General features: G+C 38.5%; 1 protein-coding gene across 5 annotated transcripts in view; it reads right to left on the bottom strand.

The window, feature by feature from the left end:
- ANKRD26 (ankyrin repeat domain 26) overlaps positions 1–12,460 on the bottom strand; it is a 101,179-nt gene that overhangs the window by 47,432 nt on the left and 41,287 nt on the right. For 3 of the 5 annotated variants that reach the window (XM_084980259.1, XM_021064872.2, XM_021064869.2), the window contains 3 exons: positions 12,381–12,453; positions 5,453–5,535; positions 682–833 (listed from right to left, as the gene is read on the bottom strand). In XM_084980259.1, the coding sequence (XP_084836385.1) occupies positions 682–833; positions 5,453–5,535; positions 12,381–12,453 (308 nt within the window). Of the gene's footprint in view, positions 1–681; positions 834–2,260; positions 4,067–5,452; positions 5,536–12,380; positions 12,454–12,460 lie in introns of those variants that run through there. The other 2 variants (XM_084980261.1, XM_084980260.1) reach the window with 2 other exon arrangements.

Below are 12,460 nucleotides of genomic sequence, written 5' to 3' on the forward strand. Positions count from 1 at the left end.
GAGTTGCGGGTTCAATCCCCGGTCTCGCTCAGTGGGTTAAGGATCTGGCGTTGCCGTGGGCTATGGTGTAGGTCACAGACATGGCTCGGATCCCGAGTTGCTGTGGCTCTGGCATAGATAGGCTGGTGGCCACAGCTCCAATTAGATCCCTAGAATAGGAACCTCCATATGCCACAGGTGCAACCCTAGAAAAGACAAAAGACAAAAAAAAAAAAAAAAAGAGAGAGAGAGAGAGTAGGATGACAAATTCAAAGCGCTAAAAGAAAGAAACTGCCAACCAAGAATACTCTATTCAGAAAAGCTGTCTTTCAAAAATAAAGGAAAGACTGACTTTCCCAGACAAACCAAAACTGAGGGAGTTCATCACCATTAGACCTGCCTCACAAGAAATGCTGAAAGGAGTCTTCAAGCTATAATGAAAGGATGCTAATTAGTAATATAAAACATATTTAAGTATACAACACACTGATAAAAGTCAGAATACAGTCAAATCCAAAATACTCTAATAAGGTGGTGTGTTAGCCAATCAACTCTAGTGTTTAGAATAAAGGACAAGAGTATTAAAAGTAACTATATCTCTAGTAAAATATAAAATCTGTTCATCATGAACATTAGCTCAAATTAGAATTGGTTTTATAGAAAAATAATAATTAACAATTTTAAAATATTGATATGGGTTACCTATCAAAAACGTCATTCTCCATAGTAGGAAACTGCTGGTTATTAGTTTTTCCGTTCTCTCTCTTTTGAATTAATCCACTCTCAGCAGCATCACGTCTGTTTTCTGATACTTCCATTACACTGTTTCTGTGCTTCTTCTTTTCTTCCTCAACCTTTTGTGAAAGTTTGACACTGAGGATAACTGTTATTACTTTATTCATTATTAAGACTTTTCGTTTTCATTAATTTTGTCATTTAAGCCAGATTTTGCTCCAGTTTTAATTGCTCAAAAAATTTTTGTGGACAGAACATTGTAAACCAGCTATAACAGAAAAATAAAAACATTATAATAAAAAAGTGAAAAGTATGATCAAATAAAAAAATTTTTTGTGCTTACTTTGCCATTTCAGTCACTGAAATTTTTTTTTTTTTTTTTGTCTTTTTGCCATTTCTTGGGCCACTCCCGTGGCATACAGAGGTTCCCAGGCTAGGGGTCAAATCAGAGCTGTAGCTGGTGGCCTACACCACAACCACAGCAACGAAGTATTCAAGCCAAGTCTGCAACCTACACCACAGCTCACGGCAACGCCAGATCCGTAACCCACTGAGCAAGGTCGGGGATCAAACCCACAACCTCATGGTTCCTAGTAGGATTCGTTAACCACTGAGCCATGATGGGAACTCCCAGTCACTGAAATTTTTGTAAATTCTGCTTCTTTTTGTTTGAGGAAAAGAAACAGAATTTCTGAAATTTCAAAAAGAGCTTTCTTAATCTTGTGCTCTTAGTCACACCCAGTCTTCTCCTCTGTCCAGCAAAAATAGAGAAATAAAAAGGCCAGGACATAGAATTTGTCCTCTTCTGTCTTTAACACCCAGATTTTGCATTAAAAACCAGATTTAGAGGATGTGACACCTTGGTAACAAAAAGGAAACAACCTTCTTTCCACACTATAGCTATTCTTCTCCACTGCATTTTACAATTCTTTATTCATTTGGACCCTGGGGATCTCAAAAAGGTGATGATGTTCACTAAAATATAGGCACCAACGTTTACCAAAGCACAAGGAGCAGAGTGAAACTGATGAAGTGCTCGTCAGCCAAGTTCTGGAAAAATGAATAATGCTTCCCATTTTTATATTCAATAACCATAAAATCTTAGAGCTCGAGGGTACAGAAGTTATTATTTACACTAGCCCCATTATTTACTGATAACAGGAATAAAACTAAGGAAGATAAATGATTTGCCCAAAGCCCCTCATGTAGCATTCCCTAGAACTTTTTATGGTGCCAAAAGAGTGATACAAATCTATAACGCTGAATCTGATAAATTACCAAATAAATTCATCAATTTCATCAGATAAGAGTGTGACTTTGGCAAAGTAATTCAATGCCTTAATTCAGGGTAGGTTCATCTCCTGTTTCCTTTTTCTTTTAAAGGGGAATTCCTCCAGATTTTTGTCTGTTTTTAAAACTCAATGCATCTCTTATACAAAAGAGTAAACAAACAAAAAAATCTATTACTGGCAGGAAAAAAAAAAAAACTCAATGCACCTCAAAACTCAGTGTTCTCCTTTGGAGATAAATACAGATTTTTTTTTTCTTTTTCTTTTCTTTTTTTTTTTTTTTTGCTGAGGGTTTATACTACCTACACAATAAAATTATACATGTCAAACCTTACTACACTTAATGAAACAACATAATATAAAGGTCTGACTCAATAGAAACAGCTGAGAATGGTGAATAAAGAATATGTAAGAATACATGTGTTTGTTATTAAAAATATCTTGAAGAGGACATGTTGGAATTCTAAGTCCCAAGGGACTGAGAAAAGCAGGTAAGATTGCACACATTACAGCACAGTGAATAGATTATTTTAGTGGAAACATGTGTTTATGCCCCTTCTCTCATTCACCGCTTCCTTCTCATTCTATGGAAATGCAATTTAAACTTAAGCCAATAGGTTTTAAAGAGGGGGGACCCCAAAACTCTAGCTTAATATATTTCTTAAGCAATTTCCTTTGTACTTATTCTGGCTCAGAAGTCACATAGTGCTAAATTAGTTTCCCAATCAACAGGAAAGAATGATAGAGAGAGACTTAGGTTGATTAAGGAACAAAACCCATGAAAATATTTTCCTGAACTTCTCTTATTTAGGTGGCACAAATAACCTCTTTCTATGCAATTACATGTATAGATGACCCCGTTTTATACATAAGCTATGTTCATAAGTGGAAAAATCAGAATGGATCAGATAACTGACAAAGAGGCAAAAACAAAGCTGCAGCAAATGAACCTCTACCTCTTTCTGAAGTTGAATTTTCTCTTGTTCCAAAGCCAGGAACTCTACTTGTAACATGCCTATCTCATTCTTAAACCTTTGCATATCTTGCTGTAATTCTTCGCTTAGATATACTTTGGATGTTCTGTTACTATTCGACGGAGAACTCCCATTTCCTAATTCGGGTTCCATGCTTTTATAGTTATTAGCACTGCAATTATCTGTATGCAAGGACCTCTGGAACCAGTCTTGTACTGGTTTGGTTTTCTTAGAAGTATTTGTAACAGCAGAAATACCGTCACTTTTTATGTGAATCATGTGTTTCATTTCACTGGAGCGGGCAAGCCACAAATCAAAAGGGCTTTTGGGATCACCAGACTGAGATAGGTGTCCAATGTCTGATTTCCAATTAGTGGCACATTGAGTTCTGCTTTGTAACATCTGCATATCAAACTCTTGGTCTTCTTTCACTTCAAAAATAACTACTGGGGTCCTTCCTTTTTTATTTTCTGTACCATTATAAAAACTCTCCTTGTATCTGTTAAAAACTTGTTCAGTGTCTGGCTGACCACTTTTATAGTTTAATTTATTTTCATTTAAATAAAGCTTTGAAGATGACTGACAAGCGTATCTTGGGGACCCAGAGTGTGAATACGACGGAGAAACATTTTCAAGACTGGGCCCTTTCTGTTGAGGAAATGACTGGAATACTACAGAGAGAGATACTCCAGCATCTTTTTCCTCACCATCCAGTGTATTTTTTGTCAAAGTAGAGAGTGTTTCCTGTACGTCTGCTCCTTTTCTGGAGTTATCATGCGGTGGCTCTTGCTCAGGACCAAGAGGAATTTTGCATTTTTCACAAATTGCACCAAACTTCTGTTTTAACTCCTCTGTGACGCGTTTTAAGTTATTTTTCCACTCTAATTTGCCTTGCTTGTTCCACATTTCCTCACACTTTTCCACACAAGGAAGTCCTGAATATACAGACAGGTCCTCTCTACCACATTCCTTACTCGGTTCTGGTTCTTGAGGCATTTTTTGCAGATGTAAAAGCGGAAGCTTATTTGGCTTGATTTGACTTTCAGCTGTCTTTTCTGTCAGGGTACATGATTGTATAATAACTTTATCCTTAGGTAATCAAGTACGGATAAAGAGAAATTAGGAAAGAATTAAAATTTAACTGTGAAACTTCTTAATCTATGTATAGCTACTCACAAATCACCGGGTTACTACTAAGAACTGAAAAATAACTTGCCTTAGCCTGAAATAAGGAGAAAAGCATGAACTCACAAACCTAATTTTGTTACTGTTTGAACTGAACAATTCATATATGTCAGATCTACCAAAGCTGAATTAGGAGATGATTTTTAATGTTACAAAGGCCTCTTCATTTAAAAATATTTCACTTGGAGTTCCCGTTGTAGCTCAGCAGGTTAAGAACCAGACTAGTATCCATGAGGACGTGAGTTCAATTCGTGGCCCTGCTCAGTGGGTTAAGGATCTGGCATTATCATGAGCTGCAGTGTAGGTCACAAACATGGCTTGGATGTGGTGTTGCTGTGGCTGTGGTGTAAGCTGGCAGGTATAGCTCCAATTTGACCCCTCACCTGGGAACTTCCACATGCCGCAGGTACATCCCTGAAAAGAAAAAAAAAATTTCACCTCACCATAACCACAACGCATGTAAAGATTTTTTTTTAAGGACTAATAATGGATAATAGGAAATCTTTAAATTAGCAGGAGCCAAAATCAATTAACATCAATCAGAAAGTGGTACAAATTCCTAAATTTTACCATTATATACTACAAGTATTAAACATCAATATATGTTATCTGCTTGCAACCAGTTACATTATATTCTAATATTCAGTAACTTGAGTGGATAAAAATATTTTTATTTATACTTACTGATTTCCTATCCTGAAATGAATTAAATTAAAAACCTATTGTTTGCACCCTAACAACAAAAGTCCAAATCTGGAAGGTCTGATTCTCTTCATAGACAACTGGGTTGATTCTAAGACCCCATTCTCTCCCTGATTGTAGATTCTGAATTCAATTACACAGAGATCACAAGACACAATAAATTTTTAATCTTGGGACTGGCGACCTGCAATTGAAACTGCAAATTCTGAACCTCTGGAAATGATGACTTCTTAACATGACTCTAATTCAGTGGCTGTCATTGTTATATTGCTCATAATTTCAACTGTTTAATCACATGATTCAATATTTGGTATCACCTTCTTTACCGTGTAAGAAAGTTATAAAAATGGAAGAAGCAAACAATACCCAACAAATGCTTTTGCCTCAATTCTAAGGATAGAGTTTAACTATAAATTATTATACATTCTAACAATATTTTAAGTTTTAGGACTAGATAACATGCTTTAAAAACTAAATATTAAATTATTTTCTATTGACTCTGAAAGGCTAGCTTGAAAGGGAATTTCATTTGAACTACGTCATGCTACTTAAGCATAGAAAACATTATTAATTTACATTCTTACATACCTGTGAGTGGTTATTTTCATTTCCATCAAGCCTTTCTTGCTCTTCCTCTAATGTCATTTCTAAGTCTGGTTCTGCTAAGAAATCTAAACGGTCGGTTAAAATTAACTACTTAGAATAGTTAGATTAAAGATAATCTTTATAAATAATTTAAAAACAACAGTTTATCAACCAACAGTTTAAATTAAGCTTAATCTTTAGCTGAATATTTACTTCTTTAAGAAATACTTCTAGGAGTTCCCATCATGGTGCAGAGGAAATGAATCCAACTAGGAACCGTGGGGCTGCTGGTTCAATCCCTGGCCTTGCTCAGTGGGTTAAAGATCCGGCGTTGCCATGAGCTGTGATGTAGATTGCAGAATCGGCTCAGATCTGGCGTGGCTGTGGCTGTACTGCAGGCCGGCAGCTGTAGCTCCAATTACACCCCTAGCCTGGGAACCTCCATATGCCACAGATTCAGCCCTAAAACAAAACAAAACAAAACAAAAAAACCCTTCTAATTATACAAAACTTCAACAAACCATTTGGGAAACACCAGATGTCACCAGTTAAAGATATACACACAGCTCAAAGATTCATTCACAAATTCATCCACCAAACATCAATGAACAAAACAATCAGAAACAAAACAAAATGTAAAAGTACAGGACAAACATATAGTCACAATATACTCTATTCTCTACCTCCTAATAGTATCTTTTTAACAACACATGAAACTTTAACTGCAACATTATTCATGGTTTCCAAAATTGCTGTAACTTAGTAACCTTAGTACTTTATCAATTTTTCTAGTGAACCATTATCATATAAACTGTAAATCATTTCTTTTTTTTTTTTCTGCTTTTTAGGGCCACACCCACAGCATATGGAAATTCCCAGACTAGGGGTCCAATTGGAGCTACAACTGCTGGTCTATACCACAGCCACAACAACTCAGGACCCATGCCACGTCTGAGACTTACACCTAGCTCATAGCAATGCCAGATCCCTGACCCACTGAGTTGGGGGGATCAAACCCAAACCCTCATAAATACCAGCCAGATTCATTTCCACTGTGCCACAACAGGAACTCCCCATTTCTTTATATGTCTATTGTCTTTGCTTCTAGACTACAGAGAACAAGCTCTTTTTTTTTTTTTTTTTTTAAATGTCTGCACCCGTGGCATACAGAAGTGTCTGGGTCAGGAATCAAATGCAAGCTGTAGCTGCAACCTACACCACAGCTGTGGCGACCCTGGATCCTTTAACTCATTGTGCCAGATGTACTGGGCATTGAACCCGCACCACTGAAGAGACCTGGTCCACAGCAGTCGGATTGTTAACCCACTGTGCCACAGCAGGAACTCCAGGACGAGCTCTTAAAATCATATTTGGGGAGTTCCCATCGTGGCGCAGTGGTTAACGAATCCGACTAGGAACCATGAGGTTGCGGGTTCGGTCCCTGCCCTTGCTCAGTGGGTTAACAATCCGGCGTTGCCGTGAGCTATGGTGTAGGTTGCAGACGCGGCTCGGATCCCTCGTTGCTGTGGCTCTGGTGTAGGCCGGTGGCTACAGCTCCGATTCGACCCCTAGCCTGGGAACCTCCATATGCCGCGGGAGCGGCCCAAGAAATAGCAACAACAACAACAACAACAACAACAACAACAAAAAGACAAAAGACAAAAAAATAAATAAATAAATAAATAAATAATTTAAAAAAAAATCATATTTGGGGAGTTCCTGCTGTGTCTCAGTAATATACCAGACTAGTATCCACAAGGATGAGGGTTCAATCCCTGGCCTCGTTCAGTGGGTTAATTATCCACTAACAGCCACTGTGTAGGCCAGCAGCTGCAACTCGAATTCAACCCTAGCCTGGGAACTTCCATGTGCTGCACATGTGTCCCTAAAAAGAAAAAAAAAAAAAAACTTTGCATAAACAGTCTTTATTTATTTTACTCTATAATTATTTATTGAGTTCCTGCTCAGTACTAGGCACTGGAGTTTAAAGAAAAATGCAGAGGAGCTCCCTGGTAGCCTAGTGGTTAAGTACTCAGCACTGTCACTGCTGTAGTTCAGGTTCCACCTCTGGGCCCGGAACTTCTGCATGCCATGGGCATAGCCAAAAAAAAAAAGAATGTAGATAAAAAGCATCAAGTAGGCTCTTCTAGAGATAATGCCTGAGCTGAGACTTAAGCAGTGAGGTCAGTTAGATTCAAAGGAACAGAGGGAAGGAAATGGAACGCGCACGCAAGGCTGGAGTAAGGCAGGGAGAGGAGTATACAATAGGGTGAATGTCTATCTAAAACACAGGGAGAGGTGAGGAGGGCATCAGCAGCCCTAAGTATCATGGCAGGGATGAACTTGAAGAGCATACAAATAAATGGAGGGAGATGAATTTCAAGGCATCATTAATGCAGAAAAGATAGTACAGGCTTGAACTGAGGGAATGTTTCCAAAAATATTTAGGATCTAAAATGATCAGGGCCTGCATAGAATAAATCTTTATTCATTGAATAAATGCACAAATCCTGGATCCCTGGAGAACAAGACTCTGCTTAATACTATATATACATACATACATACATATATATATATATATATTTTTTTTTTGGCTTTTTGCCTTTTCTTTTTTTATTTTTTATTTTTGTCTTTGTCTTTTTGCTATTTCTTTGGGCCACTCCCGAGGCACATGGAGTTCCCAGGCTAGGGGTCCAATCGGAGCCGCAGCCACTGGCCTAAGCCAGAACCACAGCAACGCGGGATCCGAGCCGAGCCCACAGCCCACACCACAGCTCACGGCAATGCCGGATCGTCAACCCACTGAGCAAGGGCAAGGACTGAACCTGCAACCTCTTGATTCCTAGTTGGATTCGTTAACCACTGCGCCACGATGGGAACTCCCTGCTTAATACTTTATAAAGGGTATCAACTGAGAAGAAAAATTATCTACATGAACTGTTTGAAGTTCTCTGTTATTTTTTTGCAGTTTTTCTGCTTCATATCTACCTGCGTTGAGGAAGCTAATGTAGATATTTTGTTTGAAGCCCCTCTTTTTGGATCTACCAAGCTCACAAAGAAATAAGAGCAAACAAGTCACTTGCACAGATTTAAAAAGAAAACAAAAAACCTTTGAGTTTTTGCGATCGCTACTCTAAGACACAACTGAGACTCTTTTGTAAATACAATGTGAATTCTACCAGTAAAGGAAGAAAAGAAGAAAAAAACTACAGGAGGGGGAGAATGATTTAATATTATAGATGAGCAAGGCCAAGGATCGAACCCTATTTTATGTACCAATTAATTTAGTGCCCTTAATCAGTACATTAAATAGAACACATATTAGATGTGGTTAATCAACATCCTGGCTATCCTAGTAGAATTAGAATTGATCTTCCATCTATGCCACAGCCACAGCAACGAGGCATCTGAGCCACATCTGCAACCTACACCACAGCTCACTGCCACACCAGATCCTTAACCCACTATGCAGGGCCAGGGATCGAACTGAGTCCTCATGGATATGAGTCACATTCATTAACCACTGAGCCACGATGGGAACTCCGTTTTGTTTTTTCGTTTGTTTGTTTTTTTTTTCTTTCTAGGGCCGAACTCTCAGCTTACAGAGGTTCCCAGGCTAGGGGATGTATCAGAGCTGTAGCTGCTGGCCTACACCACAGCCACAGCAACACTGGATCCGAGTCACATCTGCGACCTACGCCACAGCTCACAGCAAGGCCAGATCCTTAACCCACTGAGCAAGGCCAGCGACTGAACCCGCGTCCTCATGGATACTAGTTGGGTTCGTTAACCATTGCGCCACAACGGGAACTCCTATTTTGTTATTTTTAGTGTATTAAAAGTTCACAAGGGATACTGGTTTTAAGGAGTGCTGTATCATTTTAATCCTGCTAACCACTCTCAGAGATATGCCAAATACTAGCTTAAAAGGACTTCCTCTTTCTCTTAATTAATTCTCTGTGTTATTTACTATGTTGCTTTGCTCAGAGGAAGACTGCAAATGTCTTGCGAACAGGTATTGTTTGGTTGTAGGTTGTATAAAAGGAGTAAACACAAAGTAGACTTTGCCACAGAATGAGTTTTAAAAATTCAGAATTACAGTGAAGCCATGCAGAGGTGGCCCAAGGCTAAATTCTCTAGGCTTCTTTATATTATTACCTTCTTTGCTTTCTTAGTTTTCTGGCAGCTATAATTCACACAGGTCATAAAGTGTATAATTCCCTAGAAGCACAGCTCTAATATTAATCTTTTCTTCATCTATTAAGGTCATCTGTCCAAATTCTGTGGATGTTGACTAAATTTTTGGTCACCAATTGTGACACAAAGGGACAGTTATTATCAACTTTCAAGTGGCCGCTCCCTGACAAGTCTCATTATTGAGGGTCAAATTAGTAGAATCCCAGTCTGAAAAATCTGAAAGCAAAGTTTCCATTTATTACAAGGTGAATAATGACAGACGTGACTAACTTGTACAAATTCCTTCTTCAGAGAAGCCCAATCAAACACACTACTCCTTGGAATTCCCATCGTGGCCAGCGGGAAATGAATTCGACTAGGACCCATGAGGTTGCAAGTTCGATCCCTGTGGCCTCGCTCAGTGGGTTAGGAGCTGGCGTTGCCGTGAGCTATGGTGTAGGTCGAATACGCAGCTTAGATCCTGTGTTGCTGTGGCTGTGGCGAAGGCCAGCAGCTACAGCTCTGATTAGACCCCTAGCCTGGAAACCTCCATGTGCCACGGGAGCAGTCCTAAAAAGTGGGAAAAAAAAAAAAAAACCCACACTATTCCTTAACATCTTTTTTTTGTTTTATGCTTCATTGCCATTCACATAGATGCCTTAACTATCATCTCTCATTTTTTCTTTTTAGTTCTCTAGTATTACTTTGTTTCATTCATTAATCTCTATTATACACTCTCTGTATTCCATTAGAACTTTATTAATAGTATGATTCTTTAACATATGAATTTTTTATTAATAAAATATGTGTGTAACCATTTATTTTACATTTAAATATGCATGGCAGTATCATGTGTTAAAAACCCTAGAGACATGGGTTTTGAAGAATCTTTTAACAAATGATACTACTTTAATTACAATGAGATGGTCTTTCTTGATGTTCCAATATCGTAAGAACTCATTTTTTTTTTTAGGTTCACATCCATGAACCCTGTCTATGGCTCAACATGGTGGTTCTTGAGTGTCCTCTGAGGTCCCAAGATTCATCCATTCAGAGGGTCCAAGAGGTCAAGACTGCTTTCACAATAATACTAAATGTTATTTTCACAGACCTTTACACTTCACACTCTCAGAGGCGTTTTCCACACGTGTGGTATGTGATACCATGATAGCTCTAAGGGCTGATGGAACATATGAATGCATGTGCTTGTATTTTACATTTTCCAGTTTTATTTTCTAATGTAGTAAACATCAATAGATACAATCTACTTAAACATAAGTTCTTTGGAATGCTCTTTTTGTGATTTTTTTAAATTTTAATTTCTTGGTAGCGGGAGAACCTTATTTTTCAAAACTTTGGTAAAAAATCCAGAATGGTCTTCAGAGTAGTGGGACTGGGAGGTCACCCCTCTATCACCTTCTCCCTCCCCACAACTTAGGGCTCTATGGGACACGGAAAACATCTGCATTTCCCCCCATCATTATAATACTCATGCAGTTTATTATAAAAGATGACTGCTCTGGAAGTCAGGAAAGATCAGTTTTAGTTCTAACTCAGCCATTAACTTCCTGAACATGAAACTCTAATAATTTTTAATACAGAGTTCCCATTATGGCTCCAAAGTAATGAACCCACCTAGCATCCATGAGGATGTGGGTGTAATCCCTGGGCTTGCTCAGTGGGTTAAGAATTCAGCATTGCCGTGAGCTGTGGTGTAGGTCACAGAGGCAGCTCGGATCGCTGTGGCTGTGGTGTAGGCCAGCAGCTCCAGCTCTGATTCCAGTTCTGATTGGACCCCTAGCCTGGGGACTTCCATATGCCACAGGTGTGGCCCTAAAAAGACAAAAATAATAATAACAATAATAATAATAATAATTTTTAATAGTATAAAAGGAACCTAAAGCCAAAAGCTTCCACTATTTTAAAAGATTTTGCCTACCAAATATTTATTAAGATCTGACTAATGACTTCCCCATTTTTAATAATCAAAGACACCACACACACACACACACACACACACACACACACACTCTGCTAATCAAAACATCTGGTTGGCTTAAGACCATCAGGTATAAAACTAAAATGAAATAAAGTTGAAATACAACTTGACATGTTAGCAAGTGAAGCTTTACTCAAGATAAAGGTCAGAATTTAAGTAAGCATTTTAAAATATTGGAAAAATAGAATCTAATAATTAACCTCTGAGAATCCCAAGAAGCATAGGGATTCCAAACTGAGGACATAAAACATCTGAGTTAAAAGCTTACATTTTTTTTTGTCTTTTTGTCTTTTTGTTGTTGTTGTTGTTGCTATTTCTTGGGCCGCTCCCTCGGCATATGGAGGTTCTCAGGCTAGGGGTTGAATCGGAGCTGTAGCCACCGGCCTACGCCAGAGCCACAGCAACGCGGGATCCGAGCCGCGTCTGCAACCTACACCACAGCTCACGGCAACGCCGGATCGTTAACCCACTGAGCAAGGCCAGGGATCGAACCAGCAACCTCATGGTTCCTAGTCGGATTCGTTAACCGCTGCGCCACGACGGGAACTCCAAAAGCTTACATTTTTAAAAGCCCCTTTGCTTATGCTTATAAATATCTTTCAAAGCATAGATACCAACAATAACATCTGCCTTATTTATGTCAAATCCTTCAATTAAATTTGAAAAAAAAAAAGCATTAGCAGTAAGAAGACTGTGAGCATTTCAAATATTTTAGTATCTTTCTTTTCAGAGATAAATTTCTATTGTAAAATTTACCTGATCTGGATTTTTGTAAATCCTTCATTCCTAGTGTTTTATTAGGAACAGACTCTTTCACTCCAACTGCAGGCTGAATG

This window comes from Sus scrofa, chromosome 10 (genome assembly GCF_054392235.1).
Source record: "Sus scrofa isolate SSC_HxYL_T2T_F1_AM1 chromosome 10, Sscrofa_HxYL_maternal_Yorkshire_Landrace_v2.0, whole genome shotgun sequence".
NCBI lineage: Eukaryota > Metazoa > Chordata > Mammalia > Artiodactyla > Suidae > Sus > Sus scrofa.